Here is an 18,825-nt window from a genome sequence, read left to right as displayed (position 1 = left end):
GAGGAGCTGCTCTGGCATGAGTTAAGTCCACCAGCAAGCTTCATTGTTTGTTAACATCAGCAGATTAACCCCCCCCCCAAAGAAAAGTTTTGGCTGAGAAGAAGAAGCAGCGCAGTGAATGAAACAGTAAAAAGAAACAAAGCTAACCTCAGGTCAACAGAGGACAGAGGGGCAAAAGCCATATTTTAGCTCTAACTCTATTTACCAAATTGAGTTTACCAAAGAATTGATAACACTCTGTAAAATTGCAGCTTGAATGTTTTTTTTTAAGTGCTTAACTTTTTTAAAAATGTTGTTGCTTCTGATGTGCATGGAAAGGAATGCCATAATTCACATTTCTGGCTTTTTTGTTAGATAAGCTATAGTTTCGGCTTTTATGTGTTTATTTACAGCGGATAGAGTCAGAAATACAGATGAGAGAGTGGGGATGAGATACACCAGAAAGAGGCTGCACGCCGGACTTGAATCCAGGCCGCCCAAGTACTACCTGCGCCCCATATGTCTTTTATAGCATTGCTCTTAATGTGCTCAGGCCTTTAGTCTCATCTTCCTCATGGAAAAACATCAACTAACATTTTTAGTCATAGTACCAGCCAGAAAAAAAATTAACACTGGAGATGTCTGAGTTATTAAGCTGTTGCTGAATTCATCCAATTTCCTAATATTGCTCCTTCAAAATAAGCACCTTTCATTAACATCAGAAATGGGGACATTTACTGTGAAAAAATTGGTGAAAATAGAACATGTCATCATCCGAAAGGAACCAGAACTTTAGCATAGTGACACTAGCAGAGAGCAGGAAGTAAAGACAGAACCACAGCCCTTTCCTTTTAATCATCCTGGACTTATGACAGGAGGATATCAGTAAAACAGACCTTCAGCAAGTTAAGATGTTAATGCATGCAGTGATAGGCTCAGGTGACACAGAGACAACCATTCCAGCAAACAGCCTTCCCCTTGACATAAAGGTAATCTGCATTTCTGTGTCAGTGAGGGAGAGGCAGAATCTGCAGGTAAAATTTACACAGTTTTTATCATTACGTTGTTAGCAACCCTCCCATACCTACCTTCAAGTATCTATGAGGTAGGCATAGTTAGCCAACTCAACAACACACTGCACTTGAATATGGCTGTAGCGTTAGGGAGGCCAGATTATGCAACTGTCCTACATTTAGCCCATTAGCCTCTAAAGTGGTGACCATATTTCTGCTGGACTAAATCCATAGTATAATCACATTTAGCTCTCAGTCTGTTCACACATTTACAGCATATTTGTTCCAACATATCCTGTGTGTTCAGGATTACATTTTTGATTTTGCTTTACAGGGACTTTAAGATATGTTGAACCCCGGTGACTTCAGTTTTTTAGCCAAATACAGAGCTACGGAGCTCTGCATCTTTTGGTTTCATGTTGACTTCACAGAACAACTTAACAACTTCATGAGTTCTGTTTAAAGGCTTCGTATGCCGGCTACCATCCCATCCATAAGTATGCTGACAAACTTTATACTAAATGTCCTCAAGTACGTCGACTCCACCAACCCAATTCTGTTGGATAGTTCTGAGAATTTGAATAGAAGTTTTCTAGTTGATTTAACACTGTTGAATTTTCAGTCTTTGACGTATTGGATCTCCTGAAATGAAAGATGTGGAACTCTGCTGCAGAACACAACATTCCTTTAACATCCTGTGGATCGGGCCGGTCCACATACTTTTGACTGATCAATGATTTTTTAAAATCTTTTTTTTAATTTTGAAGAATGAGTATTTTTCTAAAACTCTTATCTTTAAAAATACTGTTAGAATTTATTTTAATACACAAAAATAAATCTCTTTATTTACCTATCAATCTGTCTGATCAGCTGATTGACTGGGTTCAAATCACTGATACAGAAGCCTACATATTGATCCAGAGCTGATCAATATCAAAACTGATCGGTCTGACACACTCGCTCACTCACAAACGAACATACACGCAGTGAGCTCGGCAGCATACGGTAAGGTATGGCTATATCCTGATGGGCTTGACCTCTGACCCCGTACAGACAGGCCAGTGGCCATGAAACAGACAGCAGCTGATGGAGCACAGTGTGGGGCGAGCAAGGCTTTCTCAGGCTCTGGAGAGCGAGCATCAGTCCAACAGAGTGCCTTGCTCCTGGGCTCGGGTCAGACTGTCTTTGCGGTGCAGGTGGTGCACACCCATCCTCTTCGGACTCTTCTGTGGTCGCTGTGAAGGGGCGGCAGAGGCGTGGGCTGAGTCAAAGTCCAGGAGGCGTGGTGAGATGACGGGCAGGTCGTGTGGGAGGACGTCTCTCTCCTCGGCTGAACTCTCTGCGTCCTCCTCCTCAAAATCATTCCTGCGGGTGTCAGCTGGGCTGGTCTCCACGGTGACGGCAGTGTCCCCACTGCCGCCGTCATCCTCCAGGTTCATAAGCAACCTCTTGCCCTCCTCTGTGGAGCCATCCCCAATGCTGTAGCGTCCTCTCCTGCCAGACCTTTGCTCAGTGTCGGTGTCGGTGTCCAGGCTGGAGCCACGACTAGGCGTCCAGCTGCGTGCTGACGAGCCCTCCTCACCGTCTGAATACGCTGCTCTGTGGCGATCAGAGGAGGAGGAAGTCCCACCTCCTGGTGTCTGCCTCCTCCTCTGCAGCTCCTGAGCCGTTTGACTGCTGAACGAAGTGCGGTGGACCACTGAGCTCTCGCTGGATGGTGCCATCTTTTCTACAAACATTCGCTGCCAGTTGGCCAGCAGGTCCTCCTCTGAGCTCGCAGAGCTGGCCAGGACGCTGGGAGCCTGAGGGAGAAGGGGGAGTTATTAATATAAAAACCTTTGTAATAGATTAGGATTGATCCAGGACAGGTTACAGGTGTAAAAATACAAAGCATATCAGATTTAGCAGGCAGACAGTAGGTCCCAAACCTACCCTCTAAAGACTCATCACAGCATTCCAGTTAACATCAGACAGGCTCTGGGATCTATAGCATGATACTTGATATGCTGATGTGTTTCAAAGGCAAGGATCCATGATAATATCAGCAACAGCTGAAAATAACTTAGAATGTTATTTGTTGTATTAGAAGATCTGGAAAGTTCTGCCAATATCTACAGCTGATATATATCAGCCATACAGACCTGCTGAATGTGGAGAGGTGGGCATTTAGAAAAATCATTTTTGCTGGCAATTAATTGAAGACAATCCTAAAGGCCAGTATGTACAGTCATGAGCATGAGTTTTAGGCATGTAGGGTGCTGATTCATCACAGGTTCCATGAGCCACCACTTAGGGCTGGATGGGAAGGGAGAAGGGTGCCCAGAGTCAAGCTCCACTGCATTTCTTTCACACCTTCTTATACACCCAGTGACCTCCAGCAGTTATTAGGCCCTTGGGACATCCAAAGCCCAACCAGGGGCTCCTTGCAACTCTAACTAGTGACTCAACCATAACCTACTGCACTGAGTATACTACTAGTGTACTGAGTATACTATCTTGATGCTAAACACAAAATGGAAATTGGCCTAAAAAAAGATTTTGCATTGTTAAGCACTAATTTTAATTAAAGAAGTGTTTGATACTGAGTTCCCTACATCAGCTGGTGGGTCAGCTCCCAAAAGTGTGTTACAGAGCTTTTTCAGTGAGTTCCAAATGTAGATGACAAAAAGAAACAGTGTACAGAGGATCAACATGAACAAACATCCATGTGGTTTTAATTTCAATTAACTAATTAATTGTATTGCCAAGATAAGTAGATGGATTTGTTCTCTTTAGATTTCAACTTATCTATCACTTTATCTTGAGTCATCAGGGATGAGTCCCCATGATCATTTGTTAATTTCTCAAATCAGTATCAAATGAAATGACATGTAGAAAATGCAGTGAAAATATATTCATGTCTTAATGTAACTTTTGAACACTTATGTTTTGTCCTGTCTCTTTATTCAATCAAAACTCTACACTGCAACACTTTTTAATAAATAAATTTCATTGGTTAGAATTTTCAGAGATTTGGGTCATGGTTTCTCATTTAGGATTGGATCATGGGCCTGAGGCTAGACCAGTCCGGAGTCACTGAACGAGATCGTTTAATTGATCAGTCAACATAAAAAGCCTATTCATAAAATCGATCTATTGTTAAGAGAGGAGAAACAAGTATTATCTAATAATACTGTATTGCTATTATTAGTATTATTATATTTCACTGTAGTACAATTATTAGTGTTATTAGATAATACTGTACAACTGTTATAAGTATTATCTAATAGTACTGTATTGCTATTATTAGTTTTATTATATATCACTGTAGTACAATTATTAGTGTTATTAGATAATACTGTATGACTGTTATAAGTATTATCTAATAATACTGTATTGCTATTATTAGTTTTATTATATATCACTGTAGTACTATTTTTAGTGTTATTAGATAATACTGTATTACTGTTTTAAGTATTATTACATAATACTGGAAACCAGGACTTTGTGTGAAATTTTATATTATGCCCTTTATGAGTGGACTAAGGTATGTAAGGGATTGTTTATATTGTATTATATTGTGAAATTTAGTGAGTCATCCAGTCGTCATTTTCCAGGTGTGTACGTTCACATGGGGGTTGTTGGCAGGTGACGTCACATTCTCATCCAGAAGATTTGTGTATTTTTTTTTGTATGGTCTTACAGTGCATCCGGAAAGTATTCACAATGCTTCACTTTTTCCAAATTTTGTTATGTTACAGCCTCATTCCAAAATGGAATAAATTTATTTTTTGCTCAAAATTCTACACACAACACCCCATAATGACAATGTGAAAAAGTTTTTTGAAATTCTTGCAAGTTTATTAAAAATATGAAACTAAGACACCACATGAACATAAGTATTCACAGCCTTTGCCACAAAGCTCAAAACTGAGCTCAGGTGCATCCTGTTTCCACTGATCATCCTTGAGATGTTCCTACAGCTTCATTGGAGTCCACCTGTGGTAAAGTCAGTTGATTAGACATGATTCGGAAAGGCACACAACTGTCTATATAAGGTCTATATAAGGTGACAGTGCATGTCAGAGCACAAACCAAGCATAAAGTCAAAGGAATTTTCTGTAGAACTTCGAGACAGGATTGTCTCTAGGCACAAATCTGGGGAAGGTTACAGAAACATTTCTGCTACTTTGAAGGTCCCAGTGAGCACAGTGGCCTCCATCATCCATAAATGGAAGAAGTTCAGAACCACCGGGACTCTTCCTAAGGCTGGCCGCCCGTCTAAACTGAGCGATCGGGGGAGAAGGGCCTTAGTCAGGGAGGTGACCTAGAACCTGTGGTCACTCTGTCAGAGCTCCAGCAGTCCTCTGTGGAGAGAGGAGAACCTTCCAGAAGATCAACCATCTCTGCAGCAATCCACCAATCAGGCCTGTATGGTAGAGTGGCCAGACTGAAGCCACTCCTTAGTAAAAGGCACATGGCAGCCCACCTGGAGTTAGCCAAAAGGCACCTGAAGGACTCTCAGACCATGAGACACAAAATTCTCTGGTCTGATGAGACAAAGATTGAACTCTTTGGCGTGAATGCAAGGCATCATGTTTGGAGGAAACCAGGCAGTGCTCATCACCTGGCCAATACAATCCCTACAGTGAAGCACGGTGGTGGCAGCATCATGCTGTGGGGATTTTTTTTCAGCAGCAGGAACTGGGAGACTAGTCAGGATTGAGGGAAAGATGAATGCAGCAATGTACAGAGACATCCTGGTTGAAAACCTGCTCCTGAGCGCTTTTGACCTCAGACTGGGGCGACGGTACATCTTTCAGCAGGACAACGACCCTAAGCACACAGCAAAGATGTCAAAGGAGTGGCTTCAGGACAACTCTGTGAATGTCCTTGAGTGGCCCAGCCAAAGCCCAGACTTGAATTCGATCGAACATTTCTGGAGAGATCTGAAAATGGCTGTGCACTGACGCTCCCCATCCAACCTGATGGAGCTTGAGAGATGCTGCAAAAAGGAATGGGCAAAACTGCCCAAAGATAGGTGTGCCAAGCTTGTGGTATCATACTCAAAAAAGTATTCTCTAAAATACTAATAGAAACACAGTATTAGCTAATAACAATGATTATTCTAACAGTATTCTCTAATATACTAATAGTAACACGGTGTTATCTAATAATACTAATATTTCTAACAGTATTCTCTAATATAGTAATAATAGTAACACGGTGTTATCTAATAATACTAATAATTCTAACAGTATTCTCTAATATAGTAATAATAGTAACACGGTGTTATCTAATTATACTAAAAATTCTAGCAGTATTCTCTAATATAGTAATAATAGTAACACGGTGTTAACTAATAATACTAATATTTCTAACAGTATTCTCTAATATAGTAATAATAGTAACATGGTGTTACCTAATAATACTATTAATTCTAACAGTATTCTCTAATATAGTAATAATAGTAACATGGTGTTATCTAATAATACTAATAATTCTGACAGTATCCTCTAATATAGTAATAATAGTAACACGGTGTTACCTAATAATACTAATATTTCTAACAGTATTCTCTAATATAGTAATAATAGTAACACGGTGTTATCTAATAATACTAATATTTCTAACAGTATTCTCTAATATAGTAATAATAGTAACATGGTGTTATCTAATAATACTAATAATTCTGACAGTATTCTCTAATATAGTAATAATAGTAACATGGTGTTACCTAATAATACTATTAATTCTAACAGTATTCTCTAATATAGTAATAATAGTAACATGGTGTTATCTAATAATACTAATAATTCTGACAGTATCCTCTAATATAGTAATAATAGTAACACGGTGTTATCTAATAATACTAATATTTCTAACAGTATTCTCTAATATAGTAATAATAGTAACATGGTGTTATCTAATAATACTAATAATTCTGACAGTATCCTCTAATATAGTAATAATAGTAACACTGTGTTATCTAATAATACTAATATTTCTAACAGTATTCTCTAATATAGTAATAATAGTAACATGGTGTTACCTAATAATACTAATATTTCTAACAGTATTCTCTAATATAGTAATAATAGTAACACTGTGTTACCTAATAATACTAATAATTCTAACAGTATTCTCTAATATAGTAATAATAGTAACACGGTGTTATCTAATAATACTAATATTTCTAACAGTATTCTCTAATATAGTAATAATAGTAACATGGTGTTACCTAATAATACTAATATTTCTAACAGTATTCTCTAATATAGTAATAATAGTAACACGGTGTTACCTAATAATACTATTAATTCTAACAGTATTCTCTAATATAGTAATAATAGTAACATGGTGTTATCTAATAATACTAATAATTCTGACAGTATTCTCTAATATAGTAATAATAGTAACATGGTGTTACCTAATAATACTATTAATTCTAACAGTATTCTCTAATATAGTAATAATAGTAACATGGTGTTATCTAATAATACTAATAATTCTGACAGTATCCTCTAATATAGTAATAATAGTAACACGGTGTTATCTAATAATACTAATATTTCTAACAGTATTCTCTAATATAGTAATAATAGTAACATGGTGTTACCTAATAATACTATTAATTCTAACAGTATTCTCTAATATAGTAATAATAGTAACACTGTGTTATCTAATAATACTAATATTTCTAACAGTATTCTCTAATATAGTAATAATAGTAACATGGTGTTATCTAATAATACTAATAATTCTGACAGTATCCTCTAATATAGTAATAATAGTAACACTGTGTTATCTAATAATACTAATATTTCTAACAGTATTCTCTAATATAGTAATAATAGTAACATGGTGTTACCTAATAATACTAATATTTCTAACAGTATTCTCTAATATAGTAATAATAGTAACACGTTGTTACCTAATAATACTATTAATTCTAACAGTATTCTCTAATATAGTAATAATAGTAACACGGTGTTATCTAATAATACTAATATTTCTAACAGTATTCTCTAATATAGTAATAATAGTAACATGGTGTTATCTAATAATACTAATAATTCTGACAGTATTCTCTAATATAGTAATAATAGTAACACGGTGTTATCTAATAATACTAATATTTCTAACAGTATTCTCTAATATAGTAATAATAGTAACACGGTGTTATCTAATAATACTAATATATCTAACAGTATTCTCTAATATAGTAATAATAGTAACACGGTGTTATCTAATAATACTAATATTTCTAACAGTATTCTCTAATATAGTAATAATAGTAACACGGTGTTATCTAATAATACTAATATTTCTAACAGTATTCTCTAATATAGTAATAATAGTAACATGGTGTTACCTAATAATACTATTAATTCTAACAGTATTCTCTAATATAGTAATAATAGTAACACGGTGTTATCTAATAATACTAATATTTCTAGCAGTATTCTCTAATATAGTAATAATAGTAACACGGTGTTATCTAATAATACTAATATTTCTAACAGTATTCTCTAATATAGTAATAATAGTAACATGGTGTTACCTAATAATACTAATATTTCTAACAGTATTCTCTAATATAGTAATAATAGTAACACGGTGTTATCTAATAATACTAATATTTCTAGCAGTATTCTCTAATATAGTAATAATAGTAACACGGTGTTATCTAATAATACTAATAATTCTAGCAGTATTCTCTAATATAGTAATAATAGTAACACTGTGTTACCTAATAATACTAATATTTCTAACAGTATTCTCTAATATAGTAACACAGTGTTATCTAATAATACTAATATTTCTAGCAGTATTCTCTAATATAGTAATAATAGTAACACGGTGTTATCTAATAATACTAATAATTCTAGCAGTAGTCTCTAATATAGTAATAATAGTAACACTGTGTTATCTAATAACACTAGAATACTATTATAACAATTCTAACACAGTATTTTCAAATATTGATACTGATAGAACTGTAGAATAATCTAATTATACCAGTAATACTAATGCAGTGGTATCTTAATACTAATAATTCTAATATAATATTATTGTATTATTAGATAATACTATATTTCTGTCATTAGTGATACTGGATTATACTGTTTTAGAATTATTAGTACTATTAGATAACATTTTATTAGTATTAGTATTACAGTATTAAGTAATAATACTAGTAATAGTAACACTGTATTAAACTTATATTACTAATAATAGTAATACTGTATTATCTAATAATAATAATAATAATAATGGTAATACAGTATCATCTGAAAATACTAATTAGGGCCCGAGCACCAAGTGGTGCGAGGATCTAATTGTATTCGCCAGGATTATCTTACCTATTATTTGCCGTCATTGCATGGACTTAATATTTATGAATTCGCAGGACACTTTGCACATATATCTGGTCTCGTGAAAATTTTGATATTTTTTGGGTTTCCTGTGTGATCATTCAGAATTGCAAAAGTAGCGCCCCCAAACAGTTTTCAAAGTTAAAGCCCCCTTCTTTGATTTTGTCATAGATTCATCAAATTTTGTGTGCAGGTGCGGCTTGGGGAGATCTACAAAAAAGCCTCTTGGGCCCACACTCTATCTCCAACAAAAAAAAAACCATTTTTGAATAAATATGCAAAAAAGGGGCTGTTTTTGGCCTTTTCCAGGGGTCATAACTGGATTAACTCCTCTGAGGGATTTCATCCGATCTACTTGTACTTTGGCACAGAGCTACATGAGACATGGATGATGAAAAGTTATTTGGGGTTTTCTCATTAGGCGAAAGGTGTGGCCATGGCGAACCCTCAAATTTGCATATTTTTCTAGTAAACAGGAAGTAGTTGATAACTCAGCTGTGCATTGTCCAACTGGACTCATATTGCTAAGGTATATTGACGGTCATGGTCTGCACCCATTTGTATGGTCAGATTTTTTACAGATCAAAGCGCCACCTAGTGGTGACAGGAAATGTCAAGATTTATAGTGCAAGCTATAGTTTAAAAACTATCCAAGATATCCACTTTGTGTCAGGAAGGACTAAAGAAGTGGATTTAGCTTTGTGAAAAATAAAATTGACTTTTCATCAGAGGGGGTGGCCTTGGTGGGGCAACGAAGTCAAGAGTCGCCATTTTGTCTCGCCAAAAATTTTAAACAGTCATAACTCTAGTATACATGGTCCTATCTGAGACAAATTTCATGTGCTTGATAGCAGTCCAGGCCAGAACACATCCATACTTGAAATTGTGAAAAATTGTACAGTGCCAACCTCTGGCAACAGAAAGTCACTACTCCTGAATTTCCCATCGCAGTACCTACATGGTTGGACAAATCGTTCTGGAATTCACTCAGGCAGTTCCCGAGGAGTTGGCCTTGCACTTATACAATGGTCAAACAGTTATGTTAAAAGGCGTGGTCATGGCGAATTTTTTTGTTCACCATGAAATAGGATGTAGATTTTTGAAATGGTCATAAGAAATGTAGAGCAATGAAACTTGACAAAAAAAAAAAAAAAATCTCATTGGCATTCTGAGATGATTGATATTTATTTTGTATGTGGGTGTAGCCTATTGGCTCAATGGCACCCCTACAACCATTCAAAAATTCAGCCGCCCCAGCAGGTTTAACCTAGGATTTCGAGCATGAGTGGGCAGATGTGTCATGTCAGAATGCACAAAAAAGCCTCCTGGACCCATATTGTAATTCAAACAGGAAGTCGGCCATTTTGCGAAGGACTTAAGAAGTAGATTTAGCTTTGTGAAAAATAAAATTGACTTTTCATCAGAGGGTGTGGCCTGGCAGGACGACGAAGTCAAGAGTCGCCATTTTGTCTAGCCAAGAATTTTAATCAGTCATAACTCTAGTATACATGGTCATATCTGAGACAAATTTCATGTGCTTGATAGCAGTCCAGGCCAGAACACATCCATACTTGAAATTGTGAAAAATTGTACAGTGCCACCCTCTGGCAATGGAAAGTCACTACTCCTGAATTTCACGTTGCAGTTCCTAAATGGTTGGACAAATCATTCTGAAATTCACTCAGGCTGTTCCCAAGGAGTTGGCCTTACACATATACAATGGTTAAACATCTACATTAAAAGGCGTGGCCATGGCAATATTTTGTTCACCCTGAAAGAGGAAGTAGATTTTCAAATTGTTGTAAGAAATGTAGAGCAATGAAACTTGACGCAAAAAAATCTCATTGGTATTCTGAGATGATTGATATTCATTTTGTATATGGGTGTGGCCTATTGGCTCAATGGCGCCCCCTACAACCTTTCAAAAATTCAGCCCCCCCAGCAGATTTAACCTAGGATTTCGAACATGAGTGGGCAGATGTGTCATGTCAGGATGCACAAAAAAGCCTCCTGGACCCATATTGTAATTCAAACAGGAAGTCGGCCATTTTGCTTTTTTTTTTTTTGTAAAACTAGGCATATTTTAGGGGTCGTATTTGAACGAAGTCGTCCTAGTGCATTCATCCAAACTACTTCATCTTTGGTGTAGAGCAAGAAGAGATGTCCTAGGTAGAAACTTATTTGGGAATTTCTCATTAGTCGAAAGGCGTGACCATGGCAGCCTTTAAAAGTTAGCTATCTTGCAAAAAAATTGGATTTTGCTGTCATGGAAGCATGCGGAGCCAAAGCATACCACATTTTGACAAACATTACATTTTTCCCCAATTTATCATATCAGCATGCCAGTACTAAAGATCTGTGGATTTTCATCAAAGGGCGGGGGCGTGGCATCCTTACAAATTTCGATGTTGATGATGAGGTCTCGCCATACAAACACAGTCTGTTATATCTCAGCTGTACATCATCATATCTTAACTAGATTTTGTGTGCTTACTGGATTTACTTGCCTGAACAAGTTTCATATGCAACATTTTTCTCTGAATCATAGCACCTCCCGCTGGCAGCATGAAGAACTGTATTCGTATAATTGCCTCTAATTCCTCCAAAATTGAAGATATTGCAGTCAACTTTTATTAGATTTATGCCGTATCATTGGGGTAATCAGATTTGTAAAGCTCACAAGGCTGCTTGTAGCTTAGTTGCCACAACGAAGGATCCTTTGCCATTACACAGCAAGTACTTATATGAAGAGCTTAAACTTCTTGTAGAGCCATGAAACTTGGCAAAGATATGCTCAGTGGCAAACCAAGATGATCAATATTAATGTTGTTTTTGAAAATTCTTGAGCTCATACATAATTTAAAGATCTACAAAAAAAGCATCTTGGACCCATGCTGTAAAACAAACAGGAAGTCCGCCATTCTGATTTCTTTGGTCAAAAAGCAGCATACTGGAGACATCACAATTTTCAAAATTCCTCTTGGGGAATTCATCCAAACACCTCCATGTTAAGTACACTGTAAGAAGACATGTCATAGTTAAAAATGTCATTGTAACTTTTCATCACTCAAAGGGGTGTGGTCATGGTGAATTTTTCTTCACCATGAACAGAAAGTAGAATTATTCTGGGTTTAGAAAACTTGCAGAGTCTTGAAACCTGCAACAAAAATTCACAGTGAGAATCTGAGATGACTTCCCTTGGTGTTTTCGGGGGGCCTTGCTTATCAGCCCCTGGAGTACATATTACCAAGGCATTTGAAAATGCTTAAGCCTGTATGTCATCTCAGGACCTACAATTAGGCCTCTTCGATTTATATTGTTAAACAACAGCATTTTTTTTTTTATTTTGCATGTTGAAAGTTTTAAAAGTCCCTCTTCTCTTAATAGAACTAAAATGAAGGCTACGCTGCCATGTTGTGATGATACAAAATACTGCAATACTATTTTGGACAGGGTCCAAACAGCAAACAACACAGTACAAAGTTTGTATGTGTTTATTTATCTATATAAAGAAAATGACAAACTGAGAGGAGATATAAAAGAACTGAAAAAAATAATGAAACAAACATGTACACATCTGTATCTCTTTATACTCCTCTGATCTATCTTCATCACCAATGACTGGAACATTCAGAAGACAATCAGTTAATACTTTTAGCCACACTGTCATTTTTCTCCTGCGGAATGAGTGCCAACATGAGGGAGAGGGAGTGAGGCTGCAAGAATACAAGAGAAAGAGCGGCTGAGCCACGCAGAGCAGAGAGGGGAGCTGTGAAGTTGACAATACAGTAGTTTGTTTATGATTTGGAGCTGCATTCAAAATTTTCATGATGCATTCCTCCTACCCATTTGTTTGACTGCCAAAGTAATGGCAAGCTCTGGATATTAATAAGGGGGATCACCCTCCATTTCTGTGAAAGTGTGAGTGTTGCAATGTCAACATACTGTATGGGTGCAGCGCACCTTGTTGCTGGCACCCAATGGTTGCCATAAACCTGGGGTCGCAAAACACCCCAACGTGCAGCAGGTTGCGAGAGCTCGTCATCGCTGCTTGCAGCTTTAATTAGATTATTAGAATCACTAGATAATACTGTATAAATACTATTAGTATTAGAACATAATAATAATGTATTATATGCATTATTAGGTAATACTGTATAATGTAAGTCATCTTTTATTTAAAGAGATATTTTAATTAGTATAAGACACATGTATGAAAACATTTCCTACATACAGTATAGAGCAGAGGACAGGAGAAGTTGGACACTTTATACTTTCTGGTGGAGATTTGTCAGAGTGAAAATTAGAGATGTTCTTGTAATCTGCTGTAGTTTTTTCTAATAAACAGCCGATAAACAGTATTTCAATTTTAGCATAAACTTGATATCCATTAAGAAAATAGAAATCTAAGTGTTTCGACACTTAGATGACTGTCTCTTACAGTCTGACCCATATCTAAGTAGTGTGCTGTTTCATATGTACAGGGAGAAATGCTTTATTAAGAGGAGAGCTGATGTTGATCATGTTGGTGAGGGAAAGTAGAGCATGTGTGTCATATCATACCCTTTGTATCAAATTTGGCATATAGCTCAGAGTTACCAAACACCAAGGTTGTGGCTAGTGGAAATACTGAGTGGCTAGTAAGTTTGCAGAACGACTAGCCACCATGGCTGGTGAGCAAAAAAGTTAATGTCAAGCCCTGATGACCATTATTAGATAATACTGTAAATGTATTTTGACCATTATTAGATAATACTGTATATGTATTATGACCATTATTAGATAATACTGTATATGTATTTTGACCATTATTAGATAATACTGTAAATGTATTTTGACCATTATTAGATAATACTGTATAAGTATTTTTACTATTATGAGATAACACTATATATGTGTTATGACCATTATTAAATAATACTGTATATGTATTTTGACCATTATTAGATAATACTGTATATGTATTTTGACCATTATTAGATAATACTGTATATGTATTATGACCATTATTAGATAATACTGTATATGTATTATTACCATTATTAGATAATACTGTATATGTATTTTGACCATTATTAGATAATACTGTATATGTGTTATGACATTTATTAGATAATACTGTATATGTATTTTTACTATTATTAGATAATACTGTATATGTGTTATGACCATTATTAGATAATACTGTATATGTATTATGACTATTATTAGATAATACTGTATATGTATTATTACCATTATTAGATAATACTGTGTATGTATTTTGACCATTACTAGATAATACTGTATATGTGTTATGACCATTATTAGATAATACTGTATATGTGTTATGACATTTATTAGATAATACTGTATATGTATTTTGACCATTATTAGATAATACTGTGTATGTATTTTGACCATTACTAGATAATACTGTATATGTATTTTTACCATTATTAGATAATACTGTGCATGTATTTTGACCATTACTAGATAATACTGTATATGTATTTTTACCACAATTAGATAATACTGTGTATGTATTTTGACTATTATTAGATAATACTGTATATGTATTTTTACCATTATTAGATAATACTGTGTATGTATTTTGACCATTACTAGATAATACTGTATATGTGTTATGACCATTATTAGATAATACTGTATATGTGTTATGACATTTATTAGATAATACTGTATATGTATTTTTACTATTATTAGATAATACTGTGTATGTATTTTGACCATTACTAGATAATACTGTATATGTATTTTGACCATTATTAGATAATACTGTATATGTATTTTTACCACAATTAGATAATACTGTGTATGTATTTTGACCATTATTAGATAATACTGTATATGTATTTTGACCATTATTAGATAATACTGTATATGTATTTTTACCATTATTAGATAATACTGTGTATGTATTTTGACCATTACTAGATAATACTGTATATGTGTTATGACATTTATTAGATAATACTGTGTATGTATTTTTACTATTATTAGATAATACTGTGTATGTATTTTGACCATTACTAGATAATACTGTATATGTATTTTGACCATTATTAGATAATACTGTATATGTATTTTGACCATTATTAGATAATACTGTATATGTATTATTACCATTATTAGATAATACTGTGTATGTATTTTGACCATTACTAGATAATACTGTATATGTATTTTGACCATTATTAGATAATACTGTATATGTGTTATGACATTTATTAGATAATACTGTATATGTATTTTTACTATTATTAGATAATACTGTGTATGTATTTTGACCATTACTAGATAATAATGTATATGTGTTATGACCATTATTAGAAAATACTGTATATGTATTATGACCATTATTAGATAATACTGTATATGTATTTTGACTATTATTAGATAATACTGTATATGTATTATGACCATTATTAGATAATACTGTATATGTATTTTGACCATTATTAGATAATACTGTATATGTATTTTTACCATTATTAGATAATACTGTGTATGTATTTTGACCATTACTAGATAATACTGTATATGTGTTATGACATTTATTAGATAATACTGTATATGTATTTTTACTATTATTAGATAATACTGTGTATGTATTTTGACCATTACTAGATAATACTGTATATGTATTTTGACCATTATTAGATAATACTGTATATGTATTATGACCATTATTAGATAATACTGTATATGTATTATTACCATTATTAGATAATACTGTGTATGTATTTTGACCATTACTAGATAATACTGTATATGTATTTTGACCATTATTAGATAATACTGTATATGTGTTATGACATTTATTAGATAATACTGTATATGTATTTTTACTATTATTAGATAATACTGTGTATGTATTTTGACCATTACTAGATAATAATGTATATGTGTTATGACCATTATTAGAAAATACTGTATATGTATTATGACTATTATTAGATAATACTGTGTATGTATTTTGACCATTATTAGATAATACTGTATATGTATTTTGACTATTATTAGATAATACTGTATATGTATTATGACCATTATTAGATAATACTGTATATGTATTATTACCATTATTAGATAATACTGTGTATGTATTTTGACCATTACTAGATAATACTGTATATGTGTTATGACCATTATTAGATAATACTGTATATGTATTTTGACCATTATTAGATAATACTGTGTATGTATTTTGACCATTACTAGATAATACTGTATATGTATTTTTACCATTATTAGATAATACTGTGCATGTATTTTGACCATTACTAGATAATACTGTATATGTATTTTTACCACTATTAGATAATACTGTGTATGTATTTTGACCATTATTAGATAATACTGTATATGTATTTTTACCATTATTAGATAATACTGTGTATGTATTTTGACCATTATTAGATAATACTGTATATGTATTTTTACCACAATTAGATAATACTGTGTATGTATTTTGACCATTATTAGATAATACTGTATATGTATTTTTACCATTATTAGATAATACTGTGTATGTATTTTGACCATTACTAGATAATACTGTATATGTGTTATGACAATTATAAGGTAATACTGTAAATGTATTTTGACCTTTATTAGATAATACTGTATATGTTTTTTGACCATTATTAGATAATACTGTAAATGTATTTTGACCATTATTAGATAATACTGTATATGTATTATTAGTATTTTTAGATAATACTAGGTATTATTAGTATTATAATATGGTATTGTTTCAGTAGTATGAGTATTACAGGTAATACTGTATACATATTATTAGTATTATTATTATTAGTTAATATAGTATAAGTATTATTAGTATTATAGATATTACTGTATTATTATTAAATAATAATGTCTAACTCTTATTAGTATTAATAGTATTATTACACAATACCCCATTAGTGTATGGGGTATATGGGGTAGATACTCAGTGACTTACCTGTGGTGGGCTGCTGAATGGGCTGGACTGACTGGACAAAGGCTCACTGGTGGCGTCCCGTTGTGATGGAGGAGTGCGCTGGTGCCCACCCCCACCTGAGGAGGAGGAGGGGGCAGGGCTTCCAGTTGCCATCCGCTCGTCATCATTCTGGACCAGGCTCAGGGAGATTGCCTGACGGGTGGCGTAGGTGCAGTTGGGCAGTGGGGAGTTTTTTGGGATCTTGACTTTGTCGTCTGAAGAGAACTCGATGACCTTACGGCCGGGATAAAGAGGATGGGGCGGCGGTGGCGCAGGGTATGGGTTCAATTTCTCAAATGATGGAACCCCGCCTACCTCTTCACTACCCACCTGTCCATCGATACTACTCTGACTTCTACAGGAACCGTTCTGTTGCGCCCCCTGACTGCTGCCATTCTCCCTGCTATGGCCCTCGGCCCCGGCAGGGCCTGTCATGTCCACATGAACAAAGACGTCCTCAGCAACGGGCCTGCCGCAGCTGCTGGACTGGGCAGAGTTCAGGACCAGAGGTTCGGGTTTCTCAAGGACGCGAGCAATGACAGAAGTCGGCACAACATCCGCTGGAGTTAAACTGAGTGTGTCGGGGTCCTGAGAGCCGGGGCCAGGGCCCCGTTCAGGCAGGCTGCTCTTCATGTGTTTATTTAGCATGTCCTGAAGCTCGTAGGGTAACTGTGACACACATATACAAAAATCACAAAGTAATACACACAAACAAAAACACAGGGACAAATACTGAGTGTTAGAGGGTTTCTAGGATGTGAGTGAATCAGCTGAGTCTCAAACACAGAAGAGAGCATGATGCTGCCATTTTTATAGACTGACTCTGATCTTTTGTTCTGAGACAGCTGATGACAGAAATAGAACAAGAAGCTGAACCATTCTCTAAAAAGGACCATGAGGCTCTGTTGAACAGCCACTGTTAAAATGATGATGATAAAGTATCATAACTTTAAATGCAGAGTTACTCACATCAGCAAACTTATGGTTCCTGAAATGCGACTTGTTGCATTTGAGCAGCTGGACAGCCAAGTTACAGTCCTGCCTGTAACGCTCCTGCAGACACAGAGAGGAACAATTAAACCCACAGTCACATACACATGAACATACTGCTCTCTGTTCAGCTCACAGACATGAAATGATCCATGACTTTCATTTGTAAGGCAACTGCCAGCCAATCAGCTGACGAGGCTCAGACTCCCTTTGTTGTCACATTATGAATCAGTCAGAGGGCTCCTGAGTCCATGATAGAGGCTCAGTCATTGAGAGCAAGCTCAGAATGTAATAATGGCTGATCCCTTAGACAGACTCATAATAATGGCAGATCACAGTCAATCAAATCAATCAGAAATCAATCAGAGCAGCTTATTAAAAATCTGCTCTATAAGAAGAAGCTGATTGCCAAACAGGAAAAACAGAGGTTTTTTGTTTTAACATAATCACTGCACTTATGTGAAGATGAAGGTGGCTGTCATTTTTTTTAGTGAGACAGTTG

General features: G+C 34.9%; 1 protein-coding gene across 2 annotated transcripts in view; it reads right to left on the bottom strand.

Annotated features, from left to right (window-relative positions):
• Positions 1-804: 804 nt before the first annotated feature.
• Positions 805-18,825, bottom strand: part of tjap1 (tight junction associated protein 1 (peripheral)) — a 125,664-nt gene continuing 107,643 nt past the window's right edge. For both annotated transcript variants that reach the window (XM_041789984.1, XM_041789983.1), the window contains exons 9-11: positions 18,303-18,386; positions 17,316-18,002; positions 805-2,794 (exon numbers count right to left, since the gene is read on the bottom strand). In XM_041789984.1, the coding sequence (XP_041645918.1) occupies positions 2,132-2,794; positions 17,316-18,002; positions 18,303-18,386 (1,434 nt within the window). In that variant the 3' untranslated portion in view covers positions 805-2,131. The remainder of the gene's footprint in view (positions 2,795-17,315; positions 18,003-18,302; positions 18,387-18,825) is intronic.

This window comes from Cheilinus undulatus, linkage group 6 (genome assembly GCF_018320785.1).
Source record: "Cheilinus undulatus linkage group 6, ASM1832078v1, whole genome shotgun sequence".
Lineage (NCBI taxonomy): Eukaryota > Metazoa > Chordata > Actinopteri > Labriformes > Labridae > Cheilinus > Cheilinus undulatus.
The sequence above is the reverse complement of the archived record's forward strand: the minus strand, read 5'-3'. Positions and strand labels throughout refer to the sequence as shown.